Source organism: Martes martes (genome assembly GCF_963455335.1).
Source record: "Martes martes genome assembly, chromosome: 1".
NCBI classification, from domain to species: domain Eukaryota; kingdom Metazoa; phylum Chordata; class Mammalia; order Carnivora; family Mustelidae; genus Martes; species Martes martes.
In genome coordinates, this window is record NC_137888.1 from 161,102,399 (window position 1) to 161,127,051 (window position 24,653).

The window sequence follows — 24,653 nt, forward strand, 5'->3', positions numbered from 1 at the left end:
ACAGAATTTTGGTGGAGGTAACTTTGAAAAATACGGGTTCTGTTCCAGTCATTTATGGTACAACAAATCATTCTGAACCTTAGTGGCTTAAGACAACAGTAATTTACTTTGGTCATAAATCTGCAGTTTGGGGATGGCTTGGTTTCTGCTACACACAGTATCAGCGGGGGCGGCTCAAAGGCTGGGAGCTTGGATTATCTGAAGCCTGGCACACTGGTGTGTCTGGTGGTTGAGGCTGGGGGTCAGCTGGGAACTGTTGGCAAGAGTATCTACATGTGGACTTAACATGTGGCTGCTTGGGCTTCCTCCTAACATAGTGGCTGAATCCTTCCCCCCCCCCCCGCCCCGGATATTTTTATTTATTTATTTGACAGAGAGCTACAGAGAGAGAGGGAACACAAGCAGGGGGAGTGGGAGAGGGAGAAGCAGGCTTCCTACTGAGCAGGAAGCCTGATGCAGGGGCCCAATCCCAGGACTCTGGGATCATGATGTGAGCTGAAGGCAGATGCTTAACAACTGAGCCACCCAGACGCCCCACATAGTGGCTGAATTCTTAGAATGAGGTCCCCAAAAGAACAAGGCACATGGTACAAGTTACATGGAGTTTGTATGAGTTGGTCTCAGAAGTCATGGTGTCACTTCTGCTGTACTATATTGTCTGAGATGATCACAGACATCTCTCTGGGTTCACTACTGGATGGGAGGAGTGCCAACATCACTCTGTAAGAAGAACTTGTGGGAGGAAATCTATTGAGGTGGTTATCTTCGGAAAATACAATCTGTTCCTGGAGAATCAGTGCTGAAGGTCTGGAGTGAAGCCTCAGGATTAAAATTTCCATGTTCCTGGGTGATTCTGAAGCATATCTAGGACCAGGCAATGGGCCCTTGTCTAAGACCTAAGGTCCCTCAATCCTGAGCTCAGAGCTGTCCCCGTTGGAGACATTGCAGAGATTGGCTGCTGCCCTGGGTTATAGTGTGACCAAGGACCCTTTGGAGGGAAACCAGCCTCGGGCCAGCAGGGGGGACCTGAGGAGCAAGAGGCCTGCTCTTGTGCAGGGGTGGGTGTGTCCCTAACCTGCCCGTATTTATTAACCTGCCCAGACTGATTCAACCTGAGGAATGTTGGAGAGTACCAGTTGATGGGCAGTATTTTAGGAGGGGCTTCCCTCAGCCCCTGGGAGTAGTCTAGGGAGGAAGGAGGTGGGAGGCAGGGGACCTGGGTTCCTGTTCCAGCTCTGCTACAGTTTTGCTCTTTAGCCTTGGGTAGGTGATATCTCCCCTCAGAGCCTCAGTTTCCCCAATAGTCACATATGTGGAGCCTCAGCTCCCATTCTCCTAAATGACCTGTGTGAAGTGGAGCTGCTCTCTCTTAACAGAAAACCTAATGTGGCTCCCCATTGCCCATAGTCTCGGAGCCCTGCCTGATCTCCACACCTGTGTACCAGGGGCCCTGCCCACCACTCCAGCCTCATCATCCCTTACTTGTCATGCAGGTTCCCCTCTGAGCTTTTGTATATGCTCTTCCCTCTGCCTGGAATATTTTCTCTTGCTTTTACGTTTGGCTTTTGTCACCTCCTCCTTGAGGCCTGCCCCTGCCTCCTTCTGCTAGTTACCCCCGCGGTGTGTCCCTGTACCCTAGCCCCTTGGGTATTCTGTGATCTACATTGGGAGCAACAGCTAGCCTTCTCTCAGCTGGGCGTATTGGTGGGGAGGGTGTTTGCAGACTAGAACAGCCTTTGGAATTAGTCTGGATTTCAGTCCAGTGCTGCTGCGGCATACTCACCTGTGTGTGACCTCAGGCAGGTCGCCCCACCAATCTAAGCCTCAGTTTCCTCATCTCTGAGTTGGGGATCATGATCGCTAAACAGAATTCTCACGATATTTTAAGGACATCAGCGACAGAAGCAGAGTCCGCGTGAAAAGAGGTTTGAAGTGGGGTAGTTTTTAGAGTTTTCAGAGCCCATTGTTTCCATTGCCTTTATCAAAGAATGGGAAGTGGGGGCTGATGGCCCTATAGAGGAAGCAGAAATCCCTGTTCCTTGTACTGTAGGGAAGGGCTAGGCGTGTAATAGGAGCTCACATTCAGAACAGGAGTTCTTCAAAAATTGAATGAATGAGTGGATGAATGAATGAGTGAATGAAAGGAGGCAACTAGTTTCTGAATTTGGATACACCTTTTTGCCAGACCTTGTCTGTGCACGGGTGGACCCGCGGCCGAGGCGGGAAGTCCCGCCCCCAGGAGCCCTGCCCGTCTCCTAGCAACGGTCAAACATAATTGGCTCAGCGGAGGCCCGAAGCCCGCGGGCCTTCCTGCCCGCGGCCTTCCTGCCCACGTCCGCAAGACTGCGTCCTTGGAGCCTTCTCGCCTAGCGGCCGTGACGCCCAGGCTGCTGCCCCGCGCAACCCCTCTCAGGTACCGAAGGTCCCTCTCCTCCCGCCGCTCCAGCTGGGCACCCCCTTCTAAACAAAACGTTAGCTGGCCTTCCTCCTCCACGGACCCTGAGCTTGTGTCCTGAACCCAGCACTCAGGGCCCATTCGTGCCTTGCCTCGGGGGTTCTCGCCCTCTCTGACCTCACCAGACTCTTGCACGCGCTGTCCTCTTGCCCGGTTCGCCTGTCCCTACATTGCAAACTCATCCGTGCTTTGGCCCTGCTCTCACCCCGACGCTTCTCCTAGTGGAAGCACAGGGTTCTCTCCCAACTTTGCGGTCCTTGGGTAATTGCACTGACCTGGAGCTGGCGTTCTGGGAGTGCCGGCGATTGACTTGTGAAAGGAGGAGCAGCCAGGGCTGGGGGAGGATAGAGACTCAAGCTGGAGAAGCTGAGGTTGCTTGTTTGCCTGATCATTGCAAGCCACCATTCTCTGTGGTTCATTGTTGAGTTCCTACTGCGTGCCAGGCAGTGTCCTAGGCCTTGGCCGTTCAACCAGGACAGGACAAGAGATGGGAAGGAGGGGAAGGTGGGTCATCCTGAAAGAGGCAGGGCTTCCCTCCTGGGAACAGAAGGAGGTCACAGCAGCACCTGTATTTTCTTGCAGCCAGGAGTGCCACGCCCGTGGGTGCTCGGCAGAATGTCGCTGCACGCCTGGGAGTGGGAGGATGAGGACCCGGTGAGCATGGGGCCCATGTCCTCCACGGCCAGCTTTTACCAGTCTGGGAGTGAGTGTGATATGGAGGAGTACCTGAAGGTCAAAGCCCAAGCCCAGGAGTCAGACTCTGAGCACCCGTGCAGCAGCGAGTCCTCATTTGGGCTTGCTAGCACCTTCAACTCTGATGTGCCCCAGGTTGTCCCCTGCAAGTTCATCATCTCACTGGCCTTCCCAGTGAACACTGGTAAGTGCTGGAGCAGAATCCCAACACCCTCTGCAAAAAGGGGTGCGTCAATGACCTTCCGCCAGAAGTTTGGGGCACCTGAGCTCCCTCCACTGGCTTCCCCAAGCGAGGTGCCCAATGCCAACAGCAGAAGTCAGGAAGGAAACTGCAATTTTGGGGGGCCTGCTGTGGGCCGGGCAAGTAAGTGATTAAATAGGCTTCCCATGCTTAATCCTCTCAACACTGAAAAGCAGGTGGTACTCTTTCTGCTTTTCGCAGGTGAATGAATGAGGAAGAGATTACAGAATTGGTTCGCGTAAGCTGCCTGTGCGTCACCAGATTCCTTGTTTAAGTTCTCAGTTGTATTGAATGAAAATCTCTGAGTGTTTGGATATATCGATTATCTGTTGCCCCCCAAATTCTGTGTAACAAACCCAAACAACTCCCCAAGTCAGGGGCTCCAAACAGGAATCCCTTGTTCTCCTGGATGAGCAGGTCAGCGGATCCAGGCTAGGCTTCCCTCGGTGGCTCTGTTCTGCTCCCCGTGTCTCTCATCCTCCTCCGGGACATGTGGCTTAGCCAGACACAGTCTTGCTGTGGAAAGGCCGAGACACATGAGAGGGTAAGCCCAGACATCCAAGAACTCTTCTGGCCTTCGGGTGCCTCCCACCTGCACACAGTATTTTGGTAAAGCAAGTCCCATGGTTGGACCCCTAACATCAGGGGCAGAGAACAGAACTCCACCTTGATGTGCATTTTTTGTCTACTTGCACTACCCCCTGAAGATTAATTTCAGCTTCTCCTTGTAGTTCTATCCATTCTTGCCTCAGATAGTTTGGAGGTTCTTTGGTTAGACACATACTATGTTTAGAATTGACCTGTCTTCTTGGTGACTTGAACTCTTTACCGCCAAGACCAGGGGGAGGTAGGCAAAGCGCCACAGGTGAAAAATGTAAGGAGGCACATGCTCTCAGCGTCATGCAGTGAATTTCTGCCCCCTGTTACTCCACTGGCTAGGGGGCCTGGACCTGCCTCTCAGCCCCCCAGGCGGGGCAAGCAGCACGCGGGTGGGCGGCCTCCCATAGCATCAGGCTCTTTCTTGTTTCCAGGGAACCGTGGAGATGGCTGTGCTTTCCCATGTGAGGTTCAGCCAAGACTCATTAAATCCATGTCTTCTAGGTTATAAAGGAAAATACACAGGTTTGATGGAAAAACATAAGAAACACCCTAGAATGGACAAACCTGCTGCAAAGTTTCGCCGTTACTACCACATTGAGTATTTCCTTCTGCCAGATGAGGCGGAGCCTAGAAAGGTTGACATGGTGCTGTTTCCCCTGATGGCCAAAGTGTTCCTGGACTCAGGAGTAAAGGTGTGTGTACCTCGCATAGAGTCTGCTACGGCGGAAAGTGCACTTGCTTCCCCTCGGAGCTTGCTAGAAATGGAGGATATCGTGTTCCACCCCAGACCTACTGAATGAGAGTCCACACAGACCTAATAATATCCATTACCGGACTTTCTGTTTAGATATCTTTTTCTAGTCATTTCTTTGGTGTTTCAAAACTTTTTGCTGCTCTTGTGATTTCCTTCTCTGCGTGAGTAACCCTGTGTGTCAAGGTGTGAGCACACCTGCCTGCTGGGACACACATACACATACATACACACACACACCCCCACCTGCCTATGGCCCAACTCTGGCTCAGTGCTTGGAAGTCACTGGAAAGGGCAGAATGGGCAGGTAATTGCTTTGACTCTTTTTTCCGATAAACCCAGAAGTATGACAGGGCCCCGGCCAGGACACCGATCTCCTGATGTGAGGTGGGAGATGCGGAGCGCCAGGCCCAAGAAGGCAGACAGGTGGAGAGCAGTGCCCTGGGGGCAAGGCCAGGGGGGGTGGGTAACCTCAGGCTGCTAAGCCTCCCAGTCCCACACACTTAAAGCCTCTTGGTGTTCTTTTATACAGACAGTGAGGCCGTGGCATGAAGGGGACAAAGTCTGGGTGTCATGGACCCAAACTTTTAACATCAACGTGACGAAGGAATTACTCAAGAAAATAAATTTTCACAAAATAACCTTGAAGGTCTGGGACACAAAGGACAAGGTTTCAAGAAAAGTCCGGTATTACCGGTTAAAGAATACTGGGTATTCCGAAGATATGGGATCTTTCGGTAAGCTGGGTATCTGTTTTATTTGAAACACTTCTCAAGGCATGTGATTTCTCACCAGGAACAGGATCAAAGCCAGTGCCCCCTCTTTTCCTTCATCTCACCTTCCCGGGGCACATGTGGCTTTGGGTGTCAGTCCCTCCAGGACAAGCTTGAGCTTCCGGAAGTACCGCCCCCTGGAGTTGTGTCTGAAGGTGGGCGGTGTCTGTGCATGTGCAGTGCTCACCACCTCTACCTCCGCCGCATTTCTGGACTTCCTGTCCCCAGGCAGCACCCACATGTGGGTTTCCCACTGGCTTGTCTCCTGGCTGAGTATTGGGTGGTTTTTTTTTTTTTTGGTCTGTTTTTGGTTTTTTTTTTTTAGATTTTTTTAAAGATTTATTTATTTATTTATTTGACACAGAGAGATCACAAGTAGGCAGAGCAGCAGGCAGAGAGGGAGGGGAAGCAGGCTCCCCGCTGAGCAGAGAGCCCGATGCGGGGTCTGAGATCATGACCTGAGCCGAAGGCAGAGGCTTTAACCCACTGAGCCACCCAGGCGTCCCTGTTTTTTTTTTTTTTTTTTTAAAGATTTTATTTATTTATTTGACAGAGAGAGCAAGAGACCACAAGCAGGGGGAGAGGTAGGCTGAGGGAGATGTGGGGCTGATCCCAGGACCCTGGAATCATGACCTGAGCAGAAGGCAGACACCTAACCATCTGAGCCACCCGGGCGCCCCATACTGGGTGTTCACTGACGAAAAAGACACCACGAAACAAGAGAAAACTTAAGAATCCCATGACCCTGAGATAACCATATTAACCTTTTCATAGAGACCCTCTAGATTCTTATTTGGGTAAATATATTTCTTAAAGATTTTATTTATTTGTTTGAGAGAGAGGGAGAGAGGGAGCACAGACAGGGGATGGGACAGAGGGAGAAGCAGACTTCCCGCTGCGCAGGGAGCCCAATGCAGGGCTCTGTCCCTGGACCCTGAAACCATGACCCCAGCCAAGGCAGACACTCAACCAACTGAGCCACCCAGGTACCCCTAGGTGAATATTTTATCAATGCCTGAAAGTCTCTTTTTGAGCTCACCTCCAAGGAGAGCTAGGGAGAGTGGAAAGATCCAGACTTGGAAGTCAGTCAGCTCAATTCAACCTGTCTCCCATCTCGAACAAGCCAATGACCTTGGGCACCCTCCCACTTTCTCTCCTTATATGCCTCAAGGCAGGGTAATGGGAGTGTACCCAGCACCCAGCGATGAGAGAGTGTGTGTTGTCTATAGTTAAAAACAAAAATGCTGCCAATTAAACTATGCTGTGGCGTTAATTGTAAGACGTGTCCCGTTTTGAGAAATGTGAAGAGGTCATGGCGATGTGTGTCTGAGCATGGATGGAGTCTGGTACCATTATCACTGTTGTTGGTGGCTCCAGACAAGTATAGTTATTTTGCAGTGAGCATAGGAGACTGACACCTGCTTGAAGTGTGTGCAGCGCCAGAATCAGAACCCATTTTTTTTGTGACTAGCAGAACCCTCTGCTTTCTCTGGCTTTCCAGCCTGTCTTCTTGGGGAGGCTTTCTGGCACGGACACTTGGGCTTTCTGACTGTTCATCTTTCATTTATATCCGGGTTTTCTTACCCTTGGTGCTGTTGGCATTTTGGTTCAGATCATTTCTTGCTGTGGGAGCTGTCCTGGGCTCCACCTGCTAGATCCCGGTAGTAGCCTCCCAGTTATGACAACCAAAATTTTCTTCAGACATTGCCAAATGTTTCCTGGGGAGGGGAGCAGAATCACCCCTGTCTGAGAATCACTAGTTTATATCTAAACTACTCACTGTAGGGTTTCTGTATGAGAAAATGGCATTCAAAGAGACTTTTCTTACTTGGACCCAAGGAAAGACCCATGTCTTCGAAGCATGGGGTTCAAAACTACCTGTGTTAGATGCGTTTGAAATGCTGCCCAGCGTGGGAGGTTGGGTGAGCCTGGTGGTGGGTATTGTGGAGGGCACGTATTGCATGGAGCACTGGGTGTGGTGCATAAACAATGAATTTTGGAACACTGAAAAGAAATAAAATAGAAAAATTAAAAAAAAAAAAAAGAAAAAAGAAATGCTGCCCAAGTGCAGATCCCAGGGTCTGCCCCAGAGCTGCTGAACCAGAATTTCTGGTAAACATGTGCCCCCAAGTGAGCTCACATTGGAGCACGGGTGCTGGGGCAGGTGTATGGGACCATGGGAGCCAAGTCTGGAAAGGTAAATGTAATCAGCTGGCCAGGAAAGGAAGGAGGAAGTGTGCTCTAGGCCCCGCAGGGAGGGCCATGGGCCTTCGTGAGTGTACTTGAAATGATAGCACTTGGTCTTCCCCAACCCCTATCTCACACCTGACATCACTGCCTCTTATGTTAAATAATTTCTTTCCATAAGCAGTGTATGTTCACTGTGTAAAACAATTCAGAAATTGACTAGCACAGGCACGCCTGGGTGCCTCAGTTGGTTGAGTGTCCGCCTCGTGATTTCAGCTCAGGTCATGATCTCAGAGTCATGGGATGATGGTCTCGGAAGGGAGTGGTCTGTGTCTCTCCCTCTGCCCCTCCCCACGCACGTTCTCTCTCTTTCTGAAATAAATAATCCTTTAAAAATATTGACTAGCACAAGGGAGAAAGAACTAAGATAACATGATGCCTGGACCAGAGGCAGTCATTGCTAACATTTCTCTGTGCGTCTTGTGTATAAGTAGAAAGAACATTTTAATAAAAATGCATCTGGTGTGCTTGTTGTCTCAAGTCCTTTTTTCACCTTAAAAGCTGTCTTCTTGAAACTCTTGTCTATGGGAGGGAAGCAATAGCCTGAGAGGTTTGGCTCATGTTCCAGAGAGGATAGGAAATGTACCTGGATGAACTATAGGTCCCCTGCCTGAACTGGTTAATTTTCAACCTGTTGCTGGTTGATGGAACATCCCATCAAAAGTCAACATTCCTCCTCTATTAAATCTCCTTGGCTTCTTGGTTTCTCGGTTACTGGACAAAGACTGCATCGTTCACAAAGCCCCAGAGTCATGCATGACCCCAGCTATGCCCTCAGCCCTTGGCTGTCCCTCCAACCAACACCTGATTGGTGTCCCTGCCTCTGTGGGGCCCTTTGGGACTCTCTGCCTCTCAGCTGGCTCCTCCCTCGGCATTCAGGTCTCTTCCCCATCTCCTCTCTCCTACTGCAGTTCCCTGACTTGTCTATAGCCCTGCTTTGACCTTGGCACTCCATTGTTCTGCACCTTTTTATGGCCGTCCAGTGGCTTGGGGAACCAGGTCCATCTTCTGAGTCTGGCCTTGAAGGCATCCTCTAATTTGTTCCCCAAGCCTCCTTTCTCACCGCTATTCTCACCTTCACTTCTGGTCCCTGAAAACACGAGGGTTTTCCTGATTGTGAGCCCTGCCTTCAGCTATGAGGCCATACCCAGCGGGCTCTTAGCCTCCTCTCTTTCTCCACAGTCAGTACCTGTCCTGCAACACTGAATCCAATTGCATCTCTTCTTTTCTTCACCTATTTCTTGTAGCTTCCATTATCTGCATTCATTATTCCTCCCATGTTGGTTGCTGCTACAAGCATACGGAGCCCTGTATTGATAGAATGAAGGAGAGAGGGCTCATCTCCCTAGCTGGCTGCGAGGAGCCCTGGGGGGTAGTTCTGGCTCGGTAAATACCAGCTCTCTGACCACAGGAAAGTTACATAAGTGTCATACTCCCCACCTGTAAAATAGGGGAAGTGGGAGTGCCTTCCTTCACGTGAAGGGCCATGATCAAATGGAAGGATGCATTTCAAGTACTTAATGGTCTTGTTTGGAAGAAGCCATTGCCAGCTGAGGTTTGGGTTTCCTGGCATTTTAAAGCAGTGCCTAGGTGTCTGCTCCTGCAGGGCAGGGGCCCTGCCTCTGTTATCCGCCTGTTCCATCTATAGCCCTAGGAGAGTGCCGTACATGTAGAAGGTGTTCTGTAAGAATTTCTGATTGGTTTGAGTCAATGGTTCTTCTCCTGTCTTCTAGAAGAAGTGAAAAGTTTGGTTTTAAATCAGAGAAGATTGTCTGCACAGGCCCTGCACATCAAAGAGGAGTGGAACCAGGAGGACACACGAGATAAAGCAGAAAAAGCAGGAAAACACATCAAGTCTTTGCGCGGTGAGTGGAGATGACCTTTGTGGACAAGTTGGGAAGTCAATGGCAGGGAAGGGGATAGATGGGTGTTGCTGGTGTCGTGCATGTACACTGGTATCCTTCCTATGTATCAGCAACTCCTGCTGGTGCTGGTTCATTCTGGAAGGCATCACTGCTCTCAGTGCAGGAATCACTTTTTGTGGTTGGTCCTTTTTCTTTGTTTTATTTTTATTTAATGACTTACAAAACTTTACTAACTGTAGAAGTTACATATGTGTGGTTTGCTTTTAGAAAAGTTAGTGACTATGGAAAAATATAAAATAAGCAGGGAAAACAATCTATAGTCTATGACCAGGAACAAGCATTATAATATTTTGGTTATTATGTTATGGAACATTCCTTTGTTGTAAGATTTTTTTTTTTTAGATAGATAGGGTTGTTCTGGATACATACTTTTGTATTCTGAGATGAATATGTCCCTACATGCACTTTCCTATTTACTTAAGAACCTATTTACTAAAGAACTGCATAAACTTCATTTGTGGAGTCCATAATTTTTCATGTGCTGGTAGCATTGTAAGATTCTCTGTAGATGGGGACGTAGGGATCTTGGGAGTGTTTTCAGTGTTCTCTGATGTAAACAGTGCTGAATTAGACAACTGAATAGATAGTGACTTTTTTTCCTTTTTTTTTTTTTCACCCTCCATGGGGTGTTATATAAGAAATTGGTGGCTTCCTCTTGCCTCCATTTGTCCAAATAATCCTCATTAGTCTGTGCATTCATTCATTTACTCATTTATTATTAACCAGCCTTTTTATACTCACCACTGCTTGGTGACTGCCATTACAAAATGGGTAAAGGACCCTCATTTCTTAAGGAACTACAATGGACCAGGAAGTCCCATTTGCTAATAAATATTATCATATTCTCACCCAGCGGAGTTTGAAACTTTTCCCAAGATCCCCGAGGGAGATGAGAAGGTACTCAGAATGGAAGAACTTGCCACAGTTCGGTAAGGATGGAACTATGCTATTTCGGGGATTGGGAGTGGAATCCCCTCTTGCATAAGCCATACAGTCTCTCACCGAGAGTCATATGGATTTTTAGTAACTTAGCTAAATTGGATCTCATGCAATCCAGGTGAAATTAAAGGAACAGAGAAAGGAATGCTTGTGTTTATGAGTGCAGATATGCCCTGTGCTTTTGCACATGTTGGTTTACCCCAATTCTCATCATGGTCACTCTGAGAGATGATATTATTACTATTCCGTTTTCTTCACAGCATAACAGAGTGGTTAGTGATTGGCTCAAAGTTTTAAAACTGGGATTCTTGGGGATCTTGGGAGTGTTGGTAAAGTCAGGACTCTAGGACTTCGGATCACCAAGTCCACAGCCTTTTCTGCTATGAGCGCAATTGCTCTTAGAGCCTAAGAAGGATCTGGAGATTCCTTGGATACCGTGGGGACCAGAGGTTGAATGGAGGTCCAGCTGGAGGCTTGGGAGAATGGGATGGGGAGAACCAAGAGACTGTGTCATTAAAAAATCTTGACTTCTAAAAAATTGTTTTTTCTGTTGAATTGATGCATTAATTTGAAAAGAAATGACATTACGTTGTGAGGCTCTCCCATCCATGATCATGGTATATCTTTTCACCTAATTCAGCTCCTCCTTTATGATTTCTAATAAGAGTTCAAAAAATTTTTTTTCTTAATTCCTGCAAATGAATTCCTGGATATATTAGAGTTTTGACTGCTTTTATAAAAATATATTATTTTCCATAATATTTCTAGTTAGAAATTGATAATGCGAGTGTGGTCTGCAGAGCAACAGCATCAGCATGACTGGGAACTTGTTAGAAATGTGGACTGTCAGGTCCACCCCAGGCTTACTGAACCGTACCTGCATTTTCTTATCTTTTTTTTTTTTTAATTTTATTTATTTATTTGACAGAGAGAGAGACAGAGAGCACAAGCAGGCAGAGAGGCAGACAGAGGCAGAGAGAGAAGCAGGCTCCCCACTAAGCAAGGAGCCGGATGCAGGGCTTGATCCCAGGACCCTGAGATCATGACCTGAGCTGAAGGCAGCGGCTTAACCCACTGAGCCACCCAGGCGCCCCAATACCTGCATTTTCTTTAACAGCATTTCCAGGTGATTCATATGCACATTGAAATTTAAGAAGCTTTGGTTAGAAGAATGCAATGTCATTTCTTAAAAATCTGCTCATGGAAAAAAAAAATCTGCTCATGGGACACCTGGGTGGCACAGTCAGTTAAGCATCTGCCTTTGGCTCGGGTCCTGATCCCAGAGTCCTGGGATGGAGTCCCACATCAGGCTCCTTGCTCAGTGGGGAGCCTGCTTCTCCCTCAGCCTGCTGCTCCCCCTACTTTTTCTCTCTCTCTCTCTCTCTGACAAATAAATAAATAAAATCTAAAATAAATAAATACAATAAAAATCTGCTCACATTTGGTCCAGTAAATAGATTCTTAGGTCTGGGCCCTGCTTTTTTTCACCTTCATTTATTTTTCTCTCTATGAATTTTCTAGATGGAGTATTTCAAGAGAAACAGCTCTTTCTTTGGGAGCAGCAGTCGGCATGGAGACGAAAGGAGAAGATCATGAGAGATCATCATTTAGCAGCTTAACAAACATGTTAGAAAAGCAAAAATTTCAAAGTAAGTTAGGATGGGATTTTGGAATTTTATAGTATAACTAGACTTAGAAGCATTATGAAATATTTCAAATTCAGAATACTTCAGAAAGATTGTTGATATGTGACCACATGTTACTTGAAAGTAAAAAAACACTACATACCCTTTCAACTTACCCATTCTGTCCCACCCCATCCAGCCATTCCAACCCACCTTCTCCCACTCATTTACCTGCATCATCCCACCCGTTCGCACAGCAGCCCTTCCCACTCCTGCCAGTGCTTGCACGCTCCTGACTCATGATGTCATGAATGTGGGGAGCATGGAAATCTCTAAAGTTGACTGTAGACTTTCAAATAATATCTGCATTCCTATGTGATAGATGCTGTAGTAGGTGTAGGTAGGTATTTTGAAGAAGCAACGAGTCGGCTTTATAGAAGGACTCTCAGAAGATAAGAAGTTCTTCCCTTCTTATGGTAGAACGAGGGAAATTGCATCCCAGGTTGCAGGAACCACTCATGCAGAAGTCTGTAGTCTTAGTGACAGACCGAGAAGTGAGGGTCCTCAGAAGCTACTACATTGACCTCTTCCTTCTTTTTTTTTTTTTTAAAGATTTTATTTATTTATTTGACGCAGAGAGACACAGTGAGAGAGGATATGGAAGCAGTGGGAGTGGGAGAGGGAGAAGCAGGCTCCCTGCTCAGCAGGGAGCCTGATATGAGGCTCGATCCCAGGACCCCGGGATCATGATCTGAGCCAAAGGCAGACACTTAATGACTGAGCCACCCGGGTGCCCTGACCTCTTCCTTCTTAACCTTGTTCTCTTCACCAGTTTTTCAGCCAGCAGTTAGGTTTCCTGTATGAGGTGGAATATTCTAGAACTGGTGCACTTGCTGCCTCTTGGGATGGCCCACTTCCTGTTTGTACAGCTGTAACTGGTACAAATCATTTCCTTAACTCTTTATCCATTAAGTCCGCTTTTCCTGGTTCGAGTTCAGCACTCCGAAGCTGCAGAGAGAAGTGACTGCTCCAGGCGGGCTCTCTGCCAGGCATCGGAAACACCGTTGCTCACATTCCCTTTTTAAGGCCCTAGAAGACTAGTCCACGCTTTCATATCGGAACACCTTCAGCTCTTTGAAAAGTTTTCTCTTTTCCAGATTAAATAGCCTCACCTTTTAAAAATATTCTTTAAGCATTTGAGTGAGATTTTCAAACCATCTTTTTATTTTGGAAAAAAAAAAAAGAGAACACCAAAAAATACGATGTATGTACAATTTAGGCGTTAAGATTTTGCCACATTTCCTTCATTTTTTTTGCTCCTTCCCCTTCTTTCTTTCTTCCTTTGTTTCTTTCCTTCCTTTATTCCTCCTTCCCTCCCATCCTCTCTCCCTCCAGCCCTCCCATCCTCCGTTCCTTCTTTCTTTTTGAGAAAAAAAGTTTATACAGGTAGTCTCCTTTGCATCCTATGCTTTTAAGAAGCATCCCCTAGGGGGCGCCTGGGTGGTGTCATTGGTTAAGCATCTGCCTTTGGCTCAGGTCGTGATCCCAGGGTCCTGGCACTGAGCCCCGTGTAGGGCTCCCTGCTCAGTGGGCTGTCCACTTCTCCCTCCCCTGCACTTGTGCTCTCTCTCTCTTTCTCTCAAATAAATAAATAAAAATCTTTTTAAAAAAGCATTCCCTATCCTACATAGAAATTGGTATGACCCTTTCCTGCCACCCCATTCTTTCTGACACATTCAATGTTGTATTGATTTTTGTTTTTATGAGTTACCGAAATGGTTTCATACTGTACCTATCTTCCTGCAACTGGCTCTTTGCATTCAGCTTGATTTTTGAGGTTTATTTGTGTCCACATATGTAAGTCCAACTCCTTCCTTGTATATTCTATAGAGGGCCCCATTGGAGGGCTGTGCATTCCTGCACCCATGGACTCCCCACTGAGAGACATTTGGGTCGTCTCCAATTTCCCACCATCACCAACACTGTGATAGTGATCGTACTTGTGCAGGTCTCTGTGTGTCTGTGCTACAGTGCCTAGGGCATTTGCCCAGTGGGGTCATAGGGCATGGGAAATGCACCTTGACCCTTCAGGAGGTATTGCTGGTTTTTATTCTCTGGGTTGTACCTATGTGCCCTCCTGACAGAAGTCCTGAGAATTCCAGCTTTTCCCTGTTATCAGTCATGCTTGGCATGGTCAGGAGCTTACTTCCTGATTCCTTGTGGACTCGAAAGCATCTCCTATGCTTATTTGGTTATAATCTTACATAATTTGGCTATTCCTGCTTCTTGGCTTACTTTTCTGTTTTTTTTTTTTTTAAGGATTTATTTATTTATTTGACAGAGATCACAAGTAGGCAGAGAGAGAGGGGGAAGCAGGCTCCCCGCTGAGCAGAGATCCCGATGCAGAGCTTGATTCCAGGATGCTGAGATCATGACCTGAGCCGAAGGCAGAGGCTTAACCCACTGAGCCACCCAGGCACCCCTTTCTGTTGAGTTTTAAACTTTTCTTTTAAAGATTTTATTTATTTATTTGAGAGAGAGGGAGAAATTTGAGGGAGAGGGAGGAACAGACTCCCCCCTCAGCAGGGAGCCCATCTCGGGGGCTTAGAACTCAATCCCGGGATCCCAAGATCATGACCCGAGCTGAAGGCAGATGCTTAACCGCCTGAGCCACCCAGGCACCTCTAGGTTTTACATTTTTTTCTTACGGATTCAGAAGCTTTATTCTTTACATCTTCTGGATGATTATGTGTGATCACTTACGTACCCTGCAAACATCATAGGCTGGGGTCTGTAAGTTACCTGTTTACTCTATGTGTGCTGGTTTTGCACACCAGTTACGTAACTATTCCTTTCCAGTTTGTACTTTCCGTGATGTTTAAGAAATCCTTCCTCATCCGGACATCAGCAGAGTCTCCTGTGTATTCTTCTAATTAGTTTGAAGTTTTTTGTTTTCCACCATTAGTCTGCCTTTCATTTTGCCTATGGCACGAGGTGCCCAATAATTTCATTTGCCTCCAGATGGAAAGTATAATTAATTGACTAGTCCGTCCTTTCTCATTGATCTGAAACACCACCCCTGGCATCTGTTAAGTCCCCTATGTGTGCAGTGTATTTCTGGGCTTTCTGTAGTTGGTTCCATTGGTCTTTGTATCATGGAGCAAATAGCTCATGGCTTTAATTACCATAGATATATATATGTCTTATTGTCTCCTCCCCCACCCCTGGATCTGAGCTTGGCACAGAGCTGAATATTTTATGTACCTTTGCTCATTTACTCTTTTCAACACCCTACAAGGTCGGCACTACTGTCCCCATTCTACAGATGAGGTAATTGAGGGTCAGGATGGTTAAGGAAGGGGAGACTTGGTTCCGGAACCTTGGTGTCCGACTTCAAAGCCCAAACCTCAGCCCTACACTGTGGTTAAGAGCTGGCTTGGGGGAGGAGTTTGGTATGTGGCGGTGTTGCTCTTCATCCAACCTCGGCCCCCTCCGCCCATGTTCTCAGGTTGGACCGGCTGGGAGATCAGGATGGCCTTCATGTTCTTCCTGCATGTAACTGACAACCACTTTGTCATCTACATGTAAACACCTCTTCTGGTTGCTGGGGAAGGGTGGCAGCATAAAGGATGACCTCTGCCTTCCAGGGTCTTCCAGAACCTCTTTGAGTCTCTGTAGCACGTATGCATTCATATACGGGAGCTTGGATATGAGCTCCTTGGAATGCTTGTTTCCTTCCTTTGATTTCACAGTTAAAAGGAAAGACTCAGAGGGGAGAAAGAAGAGCCAGAAGAGAGGGAAGAAATCTCAAACAGAGGAGGAAACTGACCTCAAGATGGAAGGAGATTGGAAGCACGGTACCTTCTCCACCGAGCTGGCGGTGATGCCACTCCTCGCAGGTGGCTACCCCTGGTCCCAGCGGGTCTTGGTTGTTTTGTCCCATGTGGCTAGAATGTCCATAAACAGGATGCCTGCATTGACCAAGTCTCTGTTCTGCCATCTAGCTTCATGCCCACAGTCACTTCAGCAAAGTGGAGGTAAGCGTCTCTGTTGTACAGAGGAGGACAAGGAGGCACAGAGAGGTCCGATGTATTGTTCGAGATCACCCAGCAAGTAGGGGCGATGCCAGGGTTTGAACTCAGGCCTGATTCCGAAGAAACTGGTGAGAGTAATTGTGCTAATTTTGTTTGCTAAATAAGATGCTGCTTTTTATAAGCACTTTCTTGCAGATGTTTACGAAAGCATCTAGTAGAGGAAAGGGGGGAAGGAGCCAGTGTTTCCCTCTGGTCCTTTACGCTCATGGCAAACTCTGAGCCTCCCAGTAAGCTTGTAGGGGTGCTGTCGGGGTGCCTGTTCTTGGTTCTGTGAGGAACCAAAACTTGGAGAAGGCAAAGCAATTCACTTGAGATCACATAGCTCAGGGGCAGAACTGGGGTTCTGTTCTCTTACTCCGTAAGATTGATCACAATTTGGAAACTAGGTTATCTACGGTTTGACAAATAATAAGTAGGTATGCATGTTATATCCCTAGGTCTTGATAACGGAAAGCTCACAATGTATTTTGGGTAAAATTACATGACTTTGTTTTTAAAATAGTAATATGGGGGGTAACCCTCTTTCTTTTCAGAGAAAATCGTTTCCAGTCTATTTCATGGTTGGTTGGGGGTCGGGGGACGGGAGGGGGTTGGTGGTTGGCTATTAGGGTGAATGTGCGCCCTCTACTGGCCAATCTGCAGAAATTTAGGCTACTGTCTCAAGACGGCCCAAACCCTTGCAGTGGCTTGCGGGGGTTTTACCCCATAAAAGTTACACAGGTGTTAGGAAAATCGAATGCTCACAAGCTCTTGTATTGACGGCCATACGTTTTTGAGGAAATACCTTTAACTTTTCAGTTTTCCTTTTTAATTGGATTTTTGAAAATCAGCTTTCACCTGAAGTTGGGCCTTGAATTCAGGCTGTCTTAGTTTTCCTGGAGCAATGGAGTCTTTTCTAGAGAAGTGAATTTTCAGAGACACTTACCCCCTCTCAGACTGTGGTCCAGGAGGACCCAGCCTCCACACCGCTGTTTCAAGCGCCTGCTCGGGGCACACATTTCTCGGGCATACCTTGTGGGCTGAATCCCCAAGAGAAACTGGTGCCTAGAGGTGGGTGAGCTCCGGGTGACCTGCTGACTTCGGATCGAGGTTGATTTTGCTTCTTAATTTTGCTGTGGGAGGAAGGAGAAGCTCAGATGGTCTCAAACAGCCTGGTGTGACTTTTTCCAGCAGGGTGAAGCCCAGAGGTGTCTGCTGGCTCCCCCCCCTCAAACTGTGCCGTCACGGCCCTGCAACGGCTCAGTGATTCCAAGAGCACCAGTGACAAACAGACTTTGAATCTTGGCTCAGCCACTGCCCAGCAAGTTGGTCACTTTCTCTGAGTCCTTCAGCTCCATGTCCTCATCTGTAGAATGGGGGGAGGATTTCTACCCTGGAGGGCTGCAGTAAGGGTCACGTGAGATAATGTGCATAAATTTGCACATAGTAGGACTCAGGTTACTGAAATGGAGCCGCTTCTGTCAGAACATTTGGGTGGGCTGGATACAGGGCACTGGGCCTCCAGCAAGAAAGAAAGACAAGCCTCCTTCCTTATACCGATAGCATGGTTTAGGGTCCTCAGCTAAGAAGGGCCTTGGCTTGGCAGGCCAACTGGATGTTTGTTTTTGCCATAAAATAACAGCATAAGATCATTCTAAAACCAGCATGATAATTTTTGCTCATCATCTTTGATTTTGAATTAGGCCCTAGGCTTTGTATCCCTTGGTGGTGAATATTGGTTGGCCAGTAACCCATTACGATTCTAAAAGGACTCTGGAATGCTCTCTTGATTTTTGTTGCGTAGTGGAGAGGCCAGGTGTTGTCAGGCAGGACCGGTTTGGACATGCGTTCCACACTTCTTGGCTGAGAGACCTGGGATGCTTTCTGAACATTTCTGGACCCCCGTTTCTCTGTCTAGAAAGCAGAGATGGAAGCAGCCACACAGGGCTGTTCTGAGAACCCATGACATTAATGCACGCTGAGGTCTGGCCGGTGTAGATGAACGCTCATTGTGGGGTCTGTTCCCAGGCTCCTTCTCTCTTACTCCGAAGCGGGGCTTCTCAGCGTGGGCACTTGTGCCCCTAGGGGGACATTTGGTCATCTGAGGAGGTTTTTTGGTTGTCTCAGGTGGGAGCGGAGGGTTGCTGCTGTTCCATAAAGCAGTGGACTGTCCCCACAGCCGAGAATTCTCTGTCCCCAGTATCTGTGGTTTTGAAGTTGTGAAACCCTACCCTGGAATTATGGCTGAGCCCTCCCTCACTTTCTGAATGGTGGTTTGAGTGCACATTGGTGGTGGAGATTTCTTCCATACTGGGCAGTCTTTTTCACAAAAAGGTTTACAGAGTTCTAGAATACAAGTCATGATTAGTTATGGCCTTGATGAGTCAGCTTTGTTGAAGAGAAAGCCGTGGGAGCCCTGAGAGCTGTCCCCAGCAGGTGCACATGGCCCCATGGTCACACCGGTGGGCTCAGCCGCACACCCGGGGCCCATAACTTGTTTTGGAAGGGAACCTCTTTCCGAGTGTGAGTGACTGGACCTTCGTGTGCCCTAGAAATACATTTACAAACCTTGTCAAAGGAACAGAGCTGATCTTTCTGTGCGCCCACTACTTGCTGGGTGGTGTTCCCAGCCCCTTCCCATACATATACCCTCTTAATCACCCTAAGCACGGTGGGATTTCTGCCCATATGAGGAAAGGAAGCCCCACAGAGTCTCTGACTTGTTGTGGTCACATGACTACGGTGCAAGCCTAGGCCTCTCTGCTTGTAAAATGGAAGATTTGACCTCCCCCCAAACCCCAACACCATTCATTATTTCTCCACCTGGTAAAACATATGGACCCCTTTCACGAGAAAAAGATTCTCCCAGCTACGTGTGCCCTACACAGTGGCTCCATTCACCCGCCCTTTTCCCTAGTTGCGCTACTGCAACACGGCCCTACCCGAAAGTGTGCTGTGCTCGATCCAGCTCTGTTGTACCAGTTGTGTTCTACATCCGGAGCTGCGCTTCTCTGCTTGGAGCACACCCGTTAAAGCAGCACCACCGGCCGCCACAACAGAGACCCCGGCATTCCGTGCTCTCGAACGTCTTCTCTTCTAAAGTCCTTGCCTGAAGCAGCACCGCCCAGAAGAGCTTTCTGTGGTGATGGAAATGTTCCGGATCTGTGTGGTCTGGTCCAGAAGCTCATAGCTACACATGGCTACTGGGCATTTGAAATGTGACTCCTGTGATGAAGGAACTGCATTTTAAATTGTATTTAGTTTTATTTATCATTTGTAAAGATTTTTTATTTATTTGTCAGAGAGGGAGAGACAGCACAAGCAGGGGGAGCTGCAGGCTCCCTGCTAGGCAAGGAGCCCGATGAGGGGCTCGATCCCAGGACCCTGGGATCATGACCTGAGCTGAAGGCAGACGCTTAACCCCCTGAGCCACCCTGGTGTCCCGTCTGGGGAGCTTTTAAAAACCCTAGAGTGGAGGCTACATCCCAGACCCAGTAAATCCGACTGCTTGAGGGTCCCACCTAAGCATCGGTATCCCTATAGATGATTCAGGAAATGCTTAAATTACAAGATGGTCATCAAGATTAAATCACAACAATTAAATTCTCTTAGGGAAACCTGACGATTCACAGACCTGTACCCCTGGGGATAAAAATACATTATATGTTTATTAAAATAAAAAAATTTAAAAAAAAATTCTCTTAGGGAGCTTATGGGACCTCAGTTTGAGAAACCGACATATAATGTCCTGACAGTAGGTGTTTGCTAATTGTTAGGTTTTTTTTGTTTTGTTTTGTTTTTTTAGTTTTCTTCTCTTGGTTATAATTTATCATTGGCTCTTCTCAGGTTGCCTGATCCCTCTGTACTTGTCTTGGAGCTGTCATGAGTCACAGTCTAACACTGTATTTCCCTCCTGCCCCCTCCAGGATGGCAAACTATTGTGAGTCGTGGTAGGGAGAAGTCTGCCAGCATTTTAGATTGTTTTTTGACTTTAAAAACAGAAGGTCCTATCATGACTGAGGAGCAAAAGCAGGACTTAAATCCCTTGACCATAAAGATCAAGTGTGTTTCCTGCCTTCCGTCACAACCTGTTCCCTTCCGTGAACTAGAGGTAAGACTGAGTCAGAAAAATTGATTGGAGAGCTCTTTTCCCCATCCGGTTGCCCATTACATGTCATCTCTAATTCCCAACAATGGCCTGCTGTGAGATGTGTTATCATCCCTATTTCACCATTTAGGCTCTCACAGCGAGATATGAGAGATCAGGTTCCTGGGTTTAGGAGCTACTAACTCTCAATGTCTCCCCACTACACCACAGATGTCCTTCCAATGCAGGTAGTGAACCTCCCATCAGAAGAGCCCCCAGGCTTCATGGAGATAGGAGCAGTGCTCACGTAGATGCTCACTCATTTTGAACGAACTAGGTTTAGCACTGATATTTACCCTGGGAGTTTCCTTTTTCTTCTTCTGGTGGGATCCTTGTCTCCTGGATTCTGTCTTCCTTTTGCTTTTTTTGCTGTCTGGTTTCACTGGAACACATCTTCCTGTAGCTTCTTGAGGAAAGGTTAATGAGAAATACTTGTTTTGAGGTCTCATGTATCTGAAAATATCTTTATTCTACCCTTACTCTTGATTAATAGTTTAGCTGGGTAGAGAATTCTCATTTTTCTTCAGTTTTGAAGGCATGATGTTTTATGTTCCATGTTGAACCTTTGGATGAGCTTTTTTCTTTTCTCAAAGCTGTAGAATCTTCTTTCTGTTTTCAAAAACTGCTTGATTAGGTATCTTAGTGTGGGCATATCCATATCCATATATTATACTTCCATTTTGAAATAAAAATTCAGAGAAAGTTGCAAAGGTAGTACAGAGAGATCCTAAGAACCCTTTGCCCAGTTTTTTTCCAGTGGTTATGTCTTATGTAACAGTAGTATAATATCAAAGTCAGGATATTGATAAATGTGTGTGTGTAGTTCTCTGCCATTTTATCACATGCATGGATTTATGTAATTGTCACTGCACTTAAGATACAGAACTATTCCATCACCACAAATATCTCTCATGCTCCCCTTTTATAGTCACAACTGCTTTGTAACCTTGCATTATCCCTAAGCACTAATACGTTTTCCATCTGTATAATTTTGAGAATGTCATTGTTGCGGATTGAATTGTGTTCCCTCAAAAAGGTATGTTGAACACTTAACTTCCAGTGACTCAGAATATGACTTTATTTAGAAATTGGGTCTTTACAGAGTTAATCTTGTTAAAATGAGGTCATCAGAATCCAGTATGACCAATGTCCTTATGAAAAACGGAAATTTGGATGTAGAGACTGACACAGACAAAAGGAAGACTAAATGAAGAGATGTAGAGAGAATGCTATGTAATGAGTAGACTTAAGTTGTCCCAAGCCAGGAAATGTCTGGGGCTACCAGAAGCTGGAAGAGGCAAGGAAAGATGCTCCCTTAGCACCCTCTGAGGGAGCATGGCCTTGCCGACATCATGATTTTGCACTTAAAGCCTCCAGAACCGTGAGACAATGAAATTCTGTTACACTAAGCCACCCAGTTCACAGTAATTTATTATGGCAGTCCTAGGAAATGGACAGTTATATAAATGGAAACATCCAGTATGTGACCTTTTGAGATTGGCTCCCCTTCCCTATTCAGCATTTAGTGGAGCCATTTTTTATTTACTTTTAATTGTTTTTTAAGACCATTTACATTTAGTGCAATTATTGATATTTTAGAGCTTAAGTCTGCCATTTTAATATGAGTTTTCTATTTTCTGTTTCTTTTGTTTCTTTGTTTTCTTTTTCCTGTGTTCTGTGGGTTCTTTGAAACTTTTTAGAATTCTATTTTGATTTATCTGTAGTATTTTTGAACGTATAGGTTTTTAGTGTTTGCTCCAGAAATTATATTATGCATACACAACTTATCACAGTCTACTGGTGTCAACATCTTTCCAGTTTGAGTGAAGTATAGAAACCTTACTTTCCTTCAAATCTGTTTACCCTATCTCATTTATAATTGTCTTAAATATTTCCTCTATATAAACTGAGAACCACTTCAAGATGTTTGACTTTTTGCTTCAATGGTCAAATGTAATTTAGAAAACTCAAGAGGAGAAGGAAAGTGTATTGTATTTACCTATAGATGTGCTCTTTCTAATGTTCTTTTTTTCCTTTCTGATGTTCCAAGATTTCCTTTTCTTTTGCTTTTTAAATTATTTCTGTTTCAAGAACTTCCTTTAGTCATACTTTTAGGGTAGATGTTATGACAACAAATTCTCTTTAGTTTTTCTTTGAGATGTCTTTACTTCTCCTCTATTCCTAAACGATAGCTTCACTTGATTTAGAATTTGGGGTTGACATTTCTTTTTCTTCAGCATTTGAAAAAAGTTCTGCCACTTCCTTTTGACTTCTATGGTTTTTTTATGAGAGATCAACTGTCATTCGAATTATTCTTTCCCATTGTGCTGGGTGGCACTTATCTCTTGCAGTTTTCACGTTTTTTTTTCTTTGTCTCTGGTTTTCAAAAGTTTGACTCTGATGTCTTGGTGTGGATTGTTTCGGGGTTTATCCTGTTGGGTTTACTCAGTTTTCTGAAACTTAAGTTTATGGCTTTTGCAAATTTTGGGAAATTTTAGCCATTATGTCTTAAAAAGAAAAAAAGATTTTATTTATTTATTTATTTTAAAGAGAACAGGAGAGGGAGGTGCAGAGGGAGAGAGATAAGGAGCAAAGCAGACTCCTTGCTGAGCGTGGAGCCCGACACAGGACTTGATCCCAGGACCCCGAGATCATGACCTGAGGTGACATCAAGAGTCAGATGCTTAACTGACTGAGCCACCCAGGCGCCCCGCCATTATTTCTTTAAGTACCTTCTAGCACTACCCTATTCCTGCTCTCATGACTCCAGTGTCATTAATGTTAATTCCTTGTTACATCCCACAGGCCCCTGAAGTTTTGTTCATTTATTTTTAGTCTCTTTTCCTCTATGTTCTTCAGGCTGGGTAATTTATATTGTTTTATTTTCAAGTTCACCAAGCCTTTTCTCTGTCCCTTCCATTCTGTTATTAAGCCCATCCACTGAGTTTTAAATTTTTAGGTATTGTATTTTTCAATTCTAAAACTTCCATTTAGTTCTTCTTTATATCTTCTATTTCTTTGATGAGACTTTAAATTTTTTTCATTTGATTCAATCATGTTCACACTTGCTTTAAATCATGTTCATGCTTGCTTTAAAATTCCAAACAATTCCAAGATGTTTCAGTTTGGTTATAGCATCTGTTGTCATTACTCATTTAAGATGGGATTTCTCTGGTTCTTGCTATGATAAATGATTTTTAAATTATATCCTGGACATATTAGATATTAAATTATGAGACCCTGGATCCTATTTAAGTCTTCTGTTTTAAATCTTCTGCCAGTGGGGATGCCTGGGTGGCTCAGTAGGTTAAAGCCTCTGCCTTCAGCTTAGGTCATGATCTCAGGGTCCTGGGATCAAGCCCCGCATCAGGCTCTCTGCTCGGCAGGGAGCCTGCTTCCCCCCCGCCTCTCTGCCTGCCTCTCTGCCTCCTTGTGATCTCTGTCTGTCAAATAAATTAAAAAAAAAATCTTAAATCTTCTGCCAGTGGAAGAAGGGGAATGCTATCTTATTCCTGTCAGGTGGAGGTGGCAGTCCAGGTTCGCCACCCAACAACCATGCCCTAGGGTCAGATAGCCTTGCTACTACATGCTTCGCACATGACCTTGGCTAACCACCACAGTGGTGCGGAGGCCACATAAGTACTGGATGGTGAGGCACGATTTTGGCTTCCACTCTGCCTCCCTCGATGCCTTGTTACTGCTGGACAGGGATGAAATCCTCGACTCCCCACTTGATCTTTTCTCATGCCACCCAAGTGAGGGGAATTGCTACAGTTGGGCAAGGGTGGAGATCTGGGTTTCCCATTTGACTTTGCTTATGCGAGTGGGTTGGGGCTGGTTTCCTTCATGGTGCTTGCCTGAAAGTTTTCTGGGTCACTAAGCTGCCCCATTCTTGTTTCTTTGGCTGGAGAGAGCAGACTTTGGGGGGATTTTCCCCCAAAAATCCCATTAACATTTCTGAGTTTCTGTCTTCTCCAGCACTTAGTCTAGAACATATGAGGCAAGTAGAAACCCCAGAGAATTCATCACAGTCCTTAACCTTTGTCTCTCCATCCTTCTGAGTCTCTTTATGTTTGTTTTACATATAAATCCCAGAGTTGAAAGCATCTGTACTTAGCAGGAGAAATAGGAAAATGTGTGTTTATTTCATTGTGGTCCAGAATAGGAAGCCTGTAGGTATATAG

General features: G+C 46.1%; 1 protein-coding gene across 1 annotated transcript in view; it reads left to right on the plus strand.

Annotated features, from left to right (window-relative positions):
* Positions 1-3,070: 3,070 nt before the first annotated feature.
* CFAP92 (cilia and flagella associated protein 92 (putative)) overlaps positions 3,071-24,653 on the plus strand; it is a gene marked incomplete at both ends in the record, with an annotated part of 65,730 nt that continues 44,147 nt past the window's right edge. Inside the window, 6 exons of the mRNA XM_080811197.1 lie at positions 3,071-3,332; positions 4,491-4,681; positions 5,273-5,477; positions 9,494-9,625; positions 16,065-16,148; positions 20,249-20,433. Coding sequence (XP_080667323.1) covers positions 3,071-3,332; positions 4,491-4,681; positions 5,273-5,477; positions 9,494-9,625; positions 16,065-16,148; positions 20,249-20,433 — 1,059 coding nt within the window. The remainder of the gene's footprint in view (positions 3,333-4,490; positions 4,682-5,272; positions 5,478-9,493; positions 9,626-16,064; positions 16,149-20,248; positions 20,434-24,653) is intronic.